Source organism: Mus musculus, chromosome 10 (genome assembly GCF_000001635.26).
Source record: "Mus musculus strain C57BL/6J chromosome 10, GRCm38.p6 C57BL/6J".
Taxonomy (NCBI): domain Eukaryota; kingdom Metazoa; phylum Chordata; class Mammalia; order Rodentia; family Muridae; genus Mus; species Mus musculus.
The window spans coordinates 14,668,292-14,681,133 of NC_000076.6; the positions used below are offsets into that span (position 1 = coordinate 14,668,292).

The 12,842-nt window shown below is 37.8% G+C and overlaps 1 protein-coding gene across 2 annotated transcripts in view; it reads right to left on the minus strand.

Annotated features, from left to right (window-relative positions):
• The window catches only part of Vta1 (vesicle (multivesicular body) trafficking 1), a 50,783-nt gene that overhangs the window by 13,532 nt on the left and 24,409 nt on the right, over nucleotides 1–12,842 (minus strand). For both annotated transcript variants that reach the window (XM_006512809.4, NM_025418.3), the window contains exon 5: nucleotides 7,643–7,751. In XM_006512809.4, the coding sequence (XP_006512872.1) occupies nucleotides 7,643–7,751 (109 nt within the window). The remainder of the gene's footprint in view (nucleotides 1–7,642; nucleotides 7,752–12,842) is intronic.

The following is a 12,842-nucleotide window of genomic DNA, read 5'->3' on the forward strand; positions in this document are numbered from 1 at the left end:
TTATTTCTATAAACCAAACAAATTTCAAATGAAAACTAAGGACAATGTTGGTAAAATAGATCATATTTGTGCCATCAAAAATGGACTGTTTTTTGATAATTGTCTTTTATTCCCTATCTGCTATATGTAGGCTATTAAATGATTATTTATTACTATTGTTCAAAGATTAATAAACAAAGTTTAAAACTGAAATTTTAATTCATATATCTATCATAGGTGATCATATACTTTAATATATTTGGAAAGTTACACTTTTAAAATAATATCATTAGCTGACTTTGAAAACAAACATGAGACAGTTAAAATTTGACAGAGATACTTACGGAGAGAGCTACCTTTGGTTTGTAATTTAAAATAATAAAGTTAGATCTATGAAATTTTAAAATGTAATATTTTGCTTTCTATCAAATTTCTGAGTATTTGTCTAATTATATACACCTTTAATGTAACTTATTTTAAAAAAATAAATCAAATCACTACATTGAGATAAGCACTTTTCTAGACAATTTATGAATATATCAATACTTCAAATATACTGAAATCCTTTTCTTAACAATAACATATAGCCATTTTAATATCTGATAAGACAGACTTCAAACCAAAACTAACAAGAAGAGATAGGGAAGGACACTACATATTCTTTAAAGGAAAAACCCACCAGGAGGATATTACAATTCTAAATATTTACACACAAAACAAAAGGGTATCATATTTCATAAAAGAAACATACTACCTCTCAAATTACATACTGACCCTCAAACATTGATATTGGGAAACTAACTCCAGTATCCCACTCTTATCAACAGATCGACCATCCAGACAAAATGAAAGAGAGACATGCTAGACTTTAGTAACATCAGAAATCAAATGGACCTAACAGACATCTACAGAGCATTACACCCCAACACTACAGAGTACACTTTCTTTTCAGCAGCTTGGACTAGAAGAACTGAATCCTATTTGGCTACCATGGACTAAAGTTGGATATGAACAACAGAAGAAATAGCAGAAAGTGTAAAATGTTATGGAAGCTAACTCACTACTGAATGTAAATTGGGTCAGGATAGTAATGAAGTAGGGAATTAAAAATACTTTAGAGTTAAATGAAAATGAAAATTGATCATTTGCAAACTTAAGGGAACAATGTAGGCAGTTCTAATAGGGAAATTCATAGCACAAAATGCTACATCAAAAAATGAAGGCATCTCATACTAATAACTTAATGATCCACTAACATCAGATTTCCTCAAATTATTCGATAAAACTGATACTGAAAGAACATTTCCAAACTCTTTTTATAAAGCCATTATTAAACTAATGCCAAAACCACACACTCAAAATAAAAATTATACAGCAGTATACCTTATCCATAGATGCAAAAAATTGTCAATAAAATACATGCAAACTGAATTTAAGAGGGATTATCCACCATGATCAAGTTTGCTTCATCCTGAGATACATACACACACACACACATATTCAAACAACATATATAAGTCCATAAGTGTAAACTACATTATAAATAAGACTGAAAGACCAAAACACATTATCATTTCATTATATGCAAAAAGGCCTTTGCCAAAACATAAGATCCCTTCATGGTAGAGGTACTGGTGAGGCTAGGGAGAAGACATACTTAAACATAGTAAAATAACTACAAGTTCATATCCAGCATCAACTTAAATGGAGAGAAACTCAAAGCACTTTCACTAAATCAGGAACAAGACAAGGATATTCTTTATTTTCCTATTCAATAAAGTACCTGAAGTTTTGCTGGAGCAATAATGCAAATGAAGGAGAGAAAAAGGATATAAATGAGGAAGAAGGCAAAGTATCCTTGTTTGCAGATACAATTTTATGCATAAAAATGATAGAGGCTCCACTAGGAACCTTCTACAGCTGATAAATACTTTGAGCAAAGTAGCAGGATTTTAAAAAAGTCAACACAAAAATCAATAGCATTCCTATACATCAATGATAATCAGGCTGAGGAAAAAAAATCAAGGTAACAGTATCTTTTACAATAGCACCCTAAAATATACTGGGCTAACTACCCAAACAAGTATAAGACTTGTCTGACATAAACTTTAAGACACTGAAAAAAGAAATTGAAGATAACAGAAGATGGAAAGATCTCCCATGCTCATTGATTACTAGAATTAATATTGTGAACATGACACAATGACATGGTATATCCTACCAAATATAATTTACACATTTAAGAAAAATCTTCATTGAAATTCCAACACAATGCTTCACAGAAACTAAACAACAACAACAACAAAACAACAAGAATGACCTTCAACTTTATATGCAAACACAAAAACCTCAGGATAGTTAAAATAACTGAATAATAAATGAACTGCTGGAAATATCACTACTACACATTTCAGATTGTATTATGGAGCTTTAGTAATAACACAGCATAATATTAGGGAAACAGAGAAAAAGCGGGAGGGGGAAGGAGATAGACAGTCATTGGTCAATCGAAATGCACTGAAAACCCAGAAATAAGGTCCCAAATCTCACACACCTATTTTTGACAAAAATGCCAAAAATACATACTGAAGAAAATACAGAATCTTCAACAGGGCTGAGCACTTTGCACTGAATCAACGACAGGCTCATCCCTGCAAGAGATTAATTCTCCTGTCAACAGCTGTCTTAGATTCCCATTGCTCTGAAGACACACCATGGCCAAGGCAACTCCTAGAGAAGGGAACACTTCATCGGAGCAGGTTTAGTCTATTACAATCATATTAGGAAGCATGGTAGTATGTAGCACACATGGTGCTAGAGGAGGAGCTGAGAGTTCTGCATCATGATTCAAAGTCAATGAGGAGAGAATCATGTCCACAGGATGCTAGGAGGAAGCTCTCTCCTGTAGTAGGTAGAGTCTAAGCATTGGAGACCTCCAAAGCCCACCCCCACAGTGACACACTTCCTCCAACAAGGCCACACCTCCTTAAAATACCACTCCAGATGGGTCAAGCATATTCAAACCACTATATTCCATTCCCTAGCCCCCAAGAAGCTTGTTCAAACACATGAGCCTACTGATGCTATAATTAGCCAAAGCATAATGCAAAAATACATCTAGTCCAACTTTCAAAATCCCCATATTGAATCACAGACTCATCAATTTTTAAAAGCCCAAAGTTCAAAGTTTCTTCTGAGATTCATGTAATCTCTTTAACTGTAATCCCCTACAAAATCAAAATAAAAAAGCAGATCAGATACTTCCAACATATGGCAGAGGATATATATTACCGTTCCAGAATATTATAGGCAGGAAATACTTGACCAAAGCAAGATCAAAACCAGCTGGTTAAACTCCAAATTCTATGTCTCCCTGTCCGATGTCAAGGTCTCCAACTTCAGATCTCCAACTCCTTTCCATCCTTGTTGACTGCTGTTCTCTTAGGTTAGTTCCACTCCATGTTAGCAAATTTTCCTTGACGGGTATCCCACAACTCTGACATCTCTAAGATCTTAGGGTAGCCAAGGCAACTTCAACTTCACAGCTACTTGTTCAAGTGTCTGGGATCCACACATGATCTTCTGGGCTCCTCCAAAGGCTTGGGTCACTTCCTCTGCCCTTTAGGCTCTGATTGATTCCACTCCACTGCTGTTGCTGTTCTCAGCAGTCATTCCATGGTACTGGCAGCTCCAATACACTGGGGTCTTCCACTGCAACTAGGCTTTACCAACTGCCTCTCACAGGCTCCCTTCATTTTGCCAAACCTCAACTTTACACGGCCCCTTCAGTCCTGAACCGTCAACTGCAAGTGAGGCTGCACCTTCACCAATGGCAGTCTCTGGTCTCTCACAGTGCCAAGCCTTAGCTACTCTCCATGGGTGATTCTTACACCTTACCAAGTCCAGGTGAAGCATGAAGTATAACCTTGATTATCTCTGGAACACAGATTCTCTGTACTCTCAGAAAACACTCCACAAGATTTCACCTCAATGATGCTGGTCTCTTAATCACTGCTCATTTCTTAGTTCCAGCTAACCAGCATCAATTGGCCCAGTAGTCCCTACTATTCTTGACTCTGAAGCCAGAAGCCTGTGACCAAAACTCCCAAGTTCTGCTGCTTGCTAGAGCTGGAACATGTTTCTCTTGGATTATATCATCACCACCTTTCTGTTTTCTAATTTATTGCCTAAACTTGGCTCTCCTAGAACTTGTTCTGTAGATTAACCTTGAGCTGAGAGACCTGCATGCCTCTGTTTTATGAATGCTGGGATTAAAGGCATGTAACAGCATGCCTGGACTTAAGCTTTTCTCTACTTAGAACTTGCTCTGTCTCAGGCTGGCCTTGAACTCAAGAGATCTGCTTGCCTCTTGGATTAAAGGCATATACCAACACGTCTTGACCCAACCTTTCATTATAGATATTAATCAGGTTGAAAACCAAGAATAGGTATAACTATTCCTTGTCAATTTGACACATCTCCTTATATACAAATGAAAACAACTAGGTTATAATAAAGCCTAACATTCTCATTCATTCATTCATTCATTCATTCATTCATTCATTCATTTCTCTCCTCCCCTCCCTCTTCTTCCTTTCTCTCCCTCTCCTCTCTCCTCCCTCTCTCTCTCTCCCTCTCTCTCCTCTCTTTCTCTCTCCTCTCTCACCCTCTCTCTCTCTCCTCCCCCCCCCCCCCCCCGGTCTCTCTCATACAACTGCAACTGCAAATTTAGCTGGGTGGGAGCTTGCCTTAAGGATAGGATTTAGTTTCACTCTACCTCTTTGTGCCCCTTTACTTTGAACCATACATTTTGTATTTTCTTTCTAAGCTTGCTATGCTTGATAAAATGCTCTTCATGAGAGTAAACCAAAGGACTAAGTCTATGCTGGGCTTTGAGACTTCCTTTGTCAATACAATTAATATAAATTTCTTTACTTTAGTCTCAGGTAGACTCTCCAGACAAGGGCAAAAGTAACAACATTCTTCATCAAAAATCATTAAGAACGGTCTCCAGAGGTCAAATCACTCTCAGCACCAATGTCTTCCAAATTCCTTCTAGGAATTATGCCCATTAAGTCCCACTTAAAATATTTCACAAATTTTTAAAATTCAAGTCCCCCCAAAACACATTCCTACAAACAAAAACATGGTCAGACCTATCACAGCAATGCCCTAGTCCCTGGTACCAACTTCTGTCTTGGTTAGGGTTTCAATTGCTATGAAGAGACATCATGACCAAGGCAACTCCTAGAAAGGTTAACTAGGGCTGGTTTATAGTTTCAGAGGTTTAGTCCTTTATCATCCTAGCAGGAAGCATGGCAGCATGCCGGCAGATATGGTGCTGGAGAAGGAGCTGAGAGTTCTGTACCTTGATCGGAAGACAACCAGGAGAGACTGGCATCCTCACGCATCTAGGAGGAAGTACTCTTCTTCAGTAGGCAGAGTCGGAGCATAAAAGGAGACCTCCAAAGCCCACCCTGATAGTGACACATTTTTTTGAACATGGCCACACCTCCTAAGAGTAACACTTCCTATGGGTCAAGCATATCCAACCCACCACAGCAGTCATTACCTACCTGTACTTCCCTGTCTAAGGGGTAAGACCCTGCAAAATTTTCCCTCTTCTTCATTAACATGCCATGTTCTGGTTTTCTTTATGTAGCCCTTTCTAGGTGGAACTGTTTCATAGCAACTTCCTGGTATTCTGGGTCTTACATTCTTTCTGCCCCACCTTCCGCAATGTTCCCTGGAACCACAGAAGCTCAGCATCATTGTCACATTTGTCAGTTGATACATACATGCTTCCTTGTACAGGTATGCTTCTCTCTGTAGAGAACTATAACTTAGAGTTAATGGGAGGGCCACATTGACATCTGGAGGTTACTAACATGAGTTGAAAAAAAGTATTTATTTAATTAGTGTAAATCTATTTACTAGCTGGGTAGAGATTAAGAATAGTGTCAAAGAGGATTTCACACCCCCCACACACACTTTTTTGTCTATTTAATTTTCTAGAGGTAATATCTAGCTATATAAACCTGTCTGTCTGTCTTCTGCTCAGAGAAATCCTTTAGTCTCAGTTTTCCAGTGTGGTAGAATTAAATGACAGGCAATGCCACCACACCCAGCTACACAGAAAATTAAAAGAACAGATAATTGCCAGCCTATTTAAACTGTTCCAAAGAATAAAAAAATGGACGAGAAAATTTCAAGTTTTATTTACAAAGTATATTTATTTATGAGTACATGAGTCTGTGTCATATATGTCCCAGTAGTGTAGGTGGCCACAGAGGCCTGAGGAACTGGGTCTGAAGCTGCGGATACAGTATTCCTGAGGCAGTCCATGTGTATAACATTTTAATCCTCCTTAACAAAAATTCTAGGTCAATTCTAGTTATAAATATCATCAGTGCAAACATTATTACAATAATAGCAATGAATGGAATTCATTTATGTAATAAAAAACATCATGACAAGTGAGATTTAGTCACAATGAAAAGTTATTTCAAAGTTGGACAGTCTCATCACCCTATTCAATACAATGAGAAAGTAAGTTAGACTAGCTAACACGATACTGAACATAAACGCATATACCTGTCTGCTTACTGAACATACTGGATATGAAATTCACAAGCTGAAAGTATATATTACCTAATCCTTTAAGAGAGCTTAATGATCCTATAATAAATGATGATCTCCACACATGTTCCCAAATCACTTCATAAAGCAAGGGTCATTCGCACTTTACTCAGTTCAGAGAATAGTGCTATTCTCTTTTAATTTATTTTAAGCTATTGACTACATATCTAATTTTTTTAAAAGTGAGAAACATTTTCTCCTTTCTTTTTTTATCCCATATTAACTGACAAGACAAGTAAAGATATCTAGATGCTTATATTTTCATTATTAAATATTATAAACCAACTTACTATGTAATAATGTCAAAAATCTCCTGTACATAGTTTTCTTTTTCTTTTTTCATAAGTCAAGGGTAATACACTATATTATAAACTGTATGGGAAAAATGGAGGCTCTATCTATGTATGCATGTATCCATCCATCCATCCATTTATCCTATCTGTTTGAAAATTCATAAAATGATGATGTCTGTAAAGCTAAACAAAAGCTAATGTATTTACTCTCTGAGTCTTGGTAGGCCCTACCTAGGAAGACGAGTATATGAAAGTGAGAACTCCACTTCCCACTTTTGTATGCTCTGTAACATGATACTGAACATAAGCACATATACCTGTCTGCTCACTGTCCAGTCACTTCTCCATTGTAACAGCAGAACTGAACATCTACAAGTATATGAAATTCACAAGCTTGAAGTATTACCCCCTCCTCCTGCCAATACACGACAAATCAAATAAATACATAAAAATATCACAGCACTAAGACAATATTCATTGGAGTTTGGGAACTTTCCTATGCAGGGATGAAATCTAGGCAGATAAAGGAGTCAGCCAAGCCGCTTAGCTAACATGAACAGACAACATGGAAAGCCTTAATCTTACTTGTCCCTACATTCCTGGTTTTTTAATTATTATAGATGAAAAAAAATGCTAGGACCTTCTGAAAACTTGAAATCTCTGAAAACTTAAGATTCTACTAAAACATTTCTACTAAAGACTACTAAAACTTTGGATTAATAAATACATACCATTCTCTTCCTCTATTCCAACAGGGCCTGCTTGAGGAGTCTCCCCATTCTTTAAGCAGTTATGAATATATGTTGCCTTCCACCTTGCATACTTTCTATGTTTCACATTCTAAAAGGGAATATATTTGCAGCACCATTAGACCACGGTAAAATTAAAAAGAGAAGTACTTAACACGTGCTAAGCCACCCTTCTAAGAGTCTGGCCGTCTCTATATTTTACTGCTCATTCTTGAGTGGTCAGGAACTGGCAGACGCCATGAGAAGGTATGTTCATTAGAACACGATCACATCACATCACATCACAAAGTCTGCAAGGGACGCATATGTGTGTCATGCCAGCAAAATTTCGAACTCTTGGGTACCTAGAGAAATTGGTTAAATGAAATTTTAAGATAAAATATAAAAGAAACCGATAATGGTTCTATAAAGATATATACAAATCCTTGAAAATAAAAATAAGACTTACATGATAAAAATAATACAGTAGTTAATTTTAATTTCTATGTTGTCATCCTAAGTACTTGATCTGACTACGTCAGTTCTTAAGCAGGGGTGGCAGAGAATCTCATTCTGTTGTCTAAAGAGGAACCCAAAACACCACTCAACTAAGGAGCCTAGAGTGCTTTCCTGCTTCAGCCCAAAGATTGGTTTCCCTCCTCCCTGTCTCCCCAGGTATGACTGCATTCTGCTCCATTTCTTTAACTAGCTTTTCAAAGCAGCTGTCCACACTCACCGTTTTTCTGTCTAGCTCACTGGCCTGTGTGCTTGCTTGCTTGCTTTTCTGTCCAGTTACACACAGAGTCATACAATCCGAATGCACCTATCCCTTTATACCTTTGGTGGCATGCTCTGTACCTTGTCACAGGAGCTTTTGTCCTTTTTAATGTCACTAATAACCTACTCCTCTTTGGCAAGCTCAGAGGTCATTCCCAGCCTCCCCTTGTCAAACCTGACAGCAGTACATTAAACCCTGGAGTAGAAACGTTACTTTGGTTTGGTCTTCCAAGACAAAGATGACATAAAAAGGTGCAGAGAAGGGCAGGAGAGACTGGGGAGAAAGAAAGGTCTGTGTCATCAGAAAGGTGGAAATAAAGAGACAGAGGAATGAGTAGAAAAATCAGTCTGTTTTGGGTAAGAAGATCATGAATGAGTTGGATAAGAGAAATCCAAAGCAAGTTTTTGCCAAACACTATATACCACTCCCTATATTATAAAACACTTCTATATACTTTCCTGTTTGGTCCTCACAACCACCTTGTAGAGCAAGCAAGTTATACTTTTCTTCCTCTAAGTCTGAGGCATTATAGGACTAGGTGAACAAAACCACACTTGGGTATGGCATTCAAAGCCTTCCCCATTCACACCTCTGCTTCAGTCTCATCCATTCCATTGCCTGCAATCCCGAGAGGCATTGTTCCTCACGCTGCCCTGCTCTTCCTTTCCTAATACTGTCAGTGTGTAGTCTAATGTCTCCTCTCCTCCAGGCTCAGCTTACACCTTTACTCTCAAAGAGCCTCCCTGGCTTGCAGGAAGTTAATAATTATTTGTCATCTTCTCACGGCAGACACTATGCTAACTGAGAGAGACAGGATGAAGGAGACAGCACAAACATATACTCCAACAGGAAGGCCAACAGTAACCGGCATCAAAGTTCTACTGTTAGTTCCTACTGGAGAGGGAAACCACATACTTTACCATCAAGAAACAAGAGAGAAAGGCCGGGTCCCACAGTTTCCTTGGTGGACGTGTTTTCAATGGCCTAAAATAGTTCTAAAAGGTCCTACTATTTCCATGTACTGGATGTGAGGAAACGAGCATTCTAAAACCTGGATATTTGGACACAGCAGTTATTTCTTCACCTTTTCCTTTAGGATTGATTCATTTCATCATTACAGAGCTATCAATAGTGATGATATTTTAGTAATAAGCCAGGCACATTATTAGAAATGATTTTGTAAGCTACAACAATCATGACCATGATACAATTTGCAATTCAGATGCAAATAGAAGAACTACAGGGAAATGACTTTCGAAGGTCAATTACTTAATGCATGTTTAAGATAACAGCTGTAGTTAAAAAAAAAAAGGAGACTTCTGCAAAAACATGAATTGGATTTTATAGAAGTTAACCTTGTGTGTAGATTTAGTATATATATGACTATAAGATTCACTCCTAGCTTCATATTGTGAGAAGTTTAAACCCTCCTGGGTACCTTTACTAAATATGTAAAGTTTTATGAAAATATTAGTTTAAGCTTAAGAGGGTTTATTTTATAATTATATGAAAAATTCCCCATAGTACATAAAGAAAAAAAATTGTTTTATTCCCTATTTTCCAAAACCTTGGCATAGATAATATATAGCAGGTATTTCTGACAGTTTTTAACGAGTTAATGCACATTTCAATACTGTTGTAGTAAAAATAACTAACATTGATGATGCACTGCATTTAAAGAGGAGAGTAAGATGTCAATATCTGTAAAACCCAGTCACTCCCGTTGGCTGAGTAAGACATCCTTTCTGGGAAACAGGAATTGTAAAAGGAGCTTTTACTTTTGCCCTGGCCCCAAGTTCCTGTTTTGTAACTGAATTGATGAAAATCACTGACAATGGCAAATGTTAGCTGGTAGGGTCAGCAGCAGGCGCAAAGCTTTCCACTGCGTTCTCAGTTCATTGCCTGCTCTCGCCCTCTGTGCATGAACTGGGAGGAAAACACAAAGCTGGCTCAGGTGGTCTTGAACTACGTGCACACAAGGAGTGAAAAGAGACTTATTTAAAAACAAAAACCACATTCCTGCCAAAGTTGCCAGCTTGAAAAAGCCAATATAGTCTCTTTTCAGCACATTCAGCTTCACTCTGGGGAAAGTTCCACTGACTTGCCTTTAATTCTCCCTTCTTGACTTTGTCTTGAACTTACTAGATCTGACATTACAAATACCCTCATCACTCATGCTAACTGCTGTTATCAAGGTCGGCTATTTCTGAGCACTTCTGTGCTCGCCCTCACTAGACACTGCTTTCTGGACCCCAGACCAGCTCTGTCCCTCCCACTGCTTTCGTCTCCATTTGCACTTGTTTTACTGGATCTCTAGGCTTCCTCATTTTCTTTTTACCTTGATGACACTGCAATAAGTCCTTGCTTGTTCTTGTTATGCAAGGCCTAGACTGCCACCACCTAGCTCTTAGATATCCTTCCTTTCCCACTTAGCCTCCACTCTCTTATCCAGTGTGGTGGTTTGAACGAGGAGAATGGCACCCAGGACTCATGTTTGCATACTTAGTCCCCAGGCATAAACTATTTGAAAGGATTAGGAGCCATGCCCTTGATGGAGGAGGTTTGTAGCTTAGGGTGGCCAGGTCCAGGTTTGCATTTTCTTTGTGCTGTTGCCTGATGTAAAGCTGTGAGCTGTTTACACCACTCCTGTCTGCTTCCAGCCATGACGATAACGGACTAAACTTTTGAAACTGTAAGCTAACACCAATTTAAACGTTTTCTTTATAATATTTGCTTTGGTCCATGATGGCTTTAACAACATACATCATCCCCAATTTACATCTTCTGTTCAAACCTCTTCCCAACCCCTCAATTCTAAACCGTCTAACCCAACATTTCACTTGTAGGCTTGTAGCCTTCCTTACATGCCACCCCCGCCCCGATCCCCCAATCCTATTGTTTTATTATAGAATATTTTCATATTAGAAGATATAAGTTCCTTATAGTTCTAAATTAATAAACTTATAATGATCTCACACACCTCAATGCTGTATTTCAACTGACAACAAGCCACAACTCTACACTTCTAGAGTCTTAATGTTCAGCTCCACTCTCTGATGCCCTCACTAAATTTGTTCCTTCTCATGGCAATTCTTTTATAATTTTGCTGTTTTTCTGAGGTACTAAACATAAACTAGGTTAGCCTTGAACTCTTGATCCTTTGGCCTTTGCCTCCTGAGTGCTGGGTTTTGGTATATGTTACCACACGTGGCATGCAACACCATTCTTGATAGCCGCTCACGGCCAAGCTCTCAGGCATGTCGACATTGTCTAATTCTATCGGTCTATGACAGGCACACAATCACAATATGACTGCTTACAGTCATGCCCTCTACTACTAACTCTGGTCTGAGCAAGCAGCCTCTAATATTGATTATTTAATGTCTGCTTTCCCTAGTCAACCCTGGTCTGCTATACTGAAAACAGCAACTGTGTCAATAAAGACAATTCTTATCAACTAAGTCTGAATTCCGTTCCTCATCTCATCCTCTACTATCTTCCTTTTTTTATCTTCAATTCAGTCACAGAATCGCCCTTGCTACCTCCAGACCAGGGATGAGTAGCTAATGGTAGCTTCAGAATCATTACAGCACTTGGTAAGAAAGCATGGGTCCCACATCATCTGCCTCCTCCTGGACCCTGTGATTTTCTCTTACAGCTTCAAGGCTTGCTAAAATACAGCCTGATTCTCAGCAAGGTCTTCCTTGAATCAATTTATTTGCCAATTCTTATTTCTACCTTCAGTTTCTCAATTACAGCTATCATTTGACATCACGTTTACTGTCTGTCTCTTTCAGGAAAGTGATTCCCAGTCCGGGCTGCACTGCTACTGTCCAGAAAAGGTACCAAGTGATGTGTGAAAGAATCACTGGATCCACTTGGAATTCATTCCTTTTATCAACCACTGTAACAATCCTCAAGCTGGGTATTGAGAAACCACATTTAAAAATCGTTGAAATCTGGCAGTACACTTTTTTGTTAATATAATAAATATAAATTTATTAAACTTGAATACATACTCTGACGGGTTTCAGTAGATAGTATTGAGAATATTTATGAAATCCCCAAGTTATGAATAGAAGTCTCAAAAACTAAAAAAAAAAAAAAAAAAAAAAAAAAGACTAATAATCTCTTAGTGCCTGCAGCATTTTTATCTTTGGTCCTCATGATGTATCATACAAACAAGAGGTGTTCTATATAATGGCAGGAGCAATAAAATATAGTAAGAAATACTTGAGAAGGAAGCAATAAAAACTGTTATAATAACATCTATATGCTAGAGTACTTATAATTACTTATTACATATATTTCTTGACAGCTTTAGACAAGAGTTTTATAGTTGCATAAAGCTACCATAATCTCACAAAACAAGATTTTGAAGAGGAAAGCAAAATTTTACTACAAAAAATAATTAAAATTCAATCT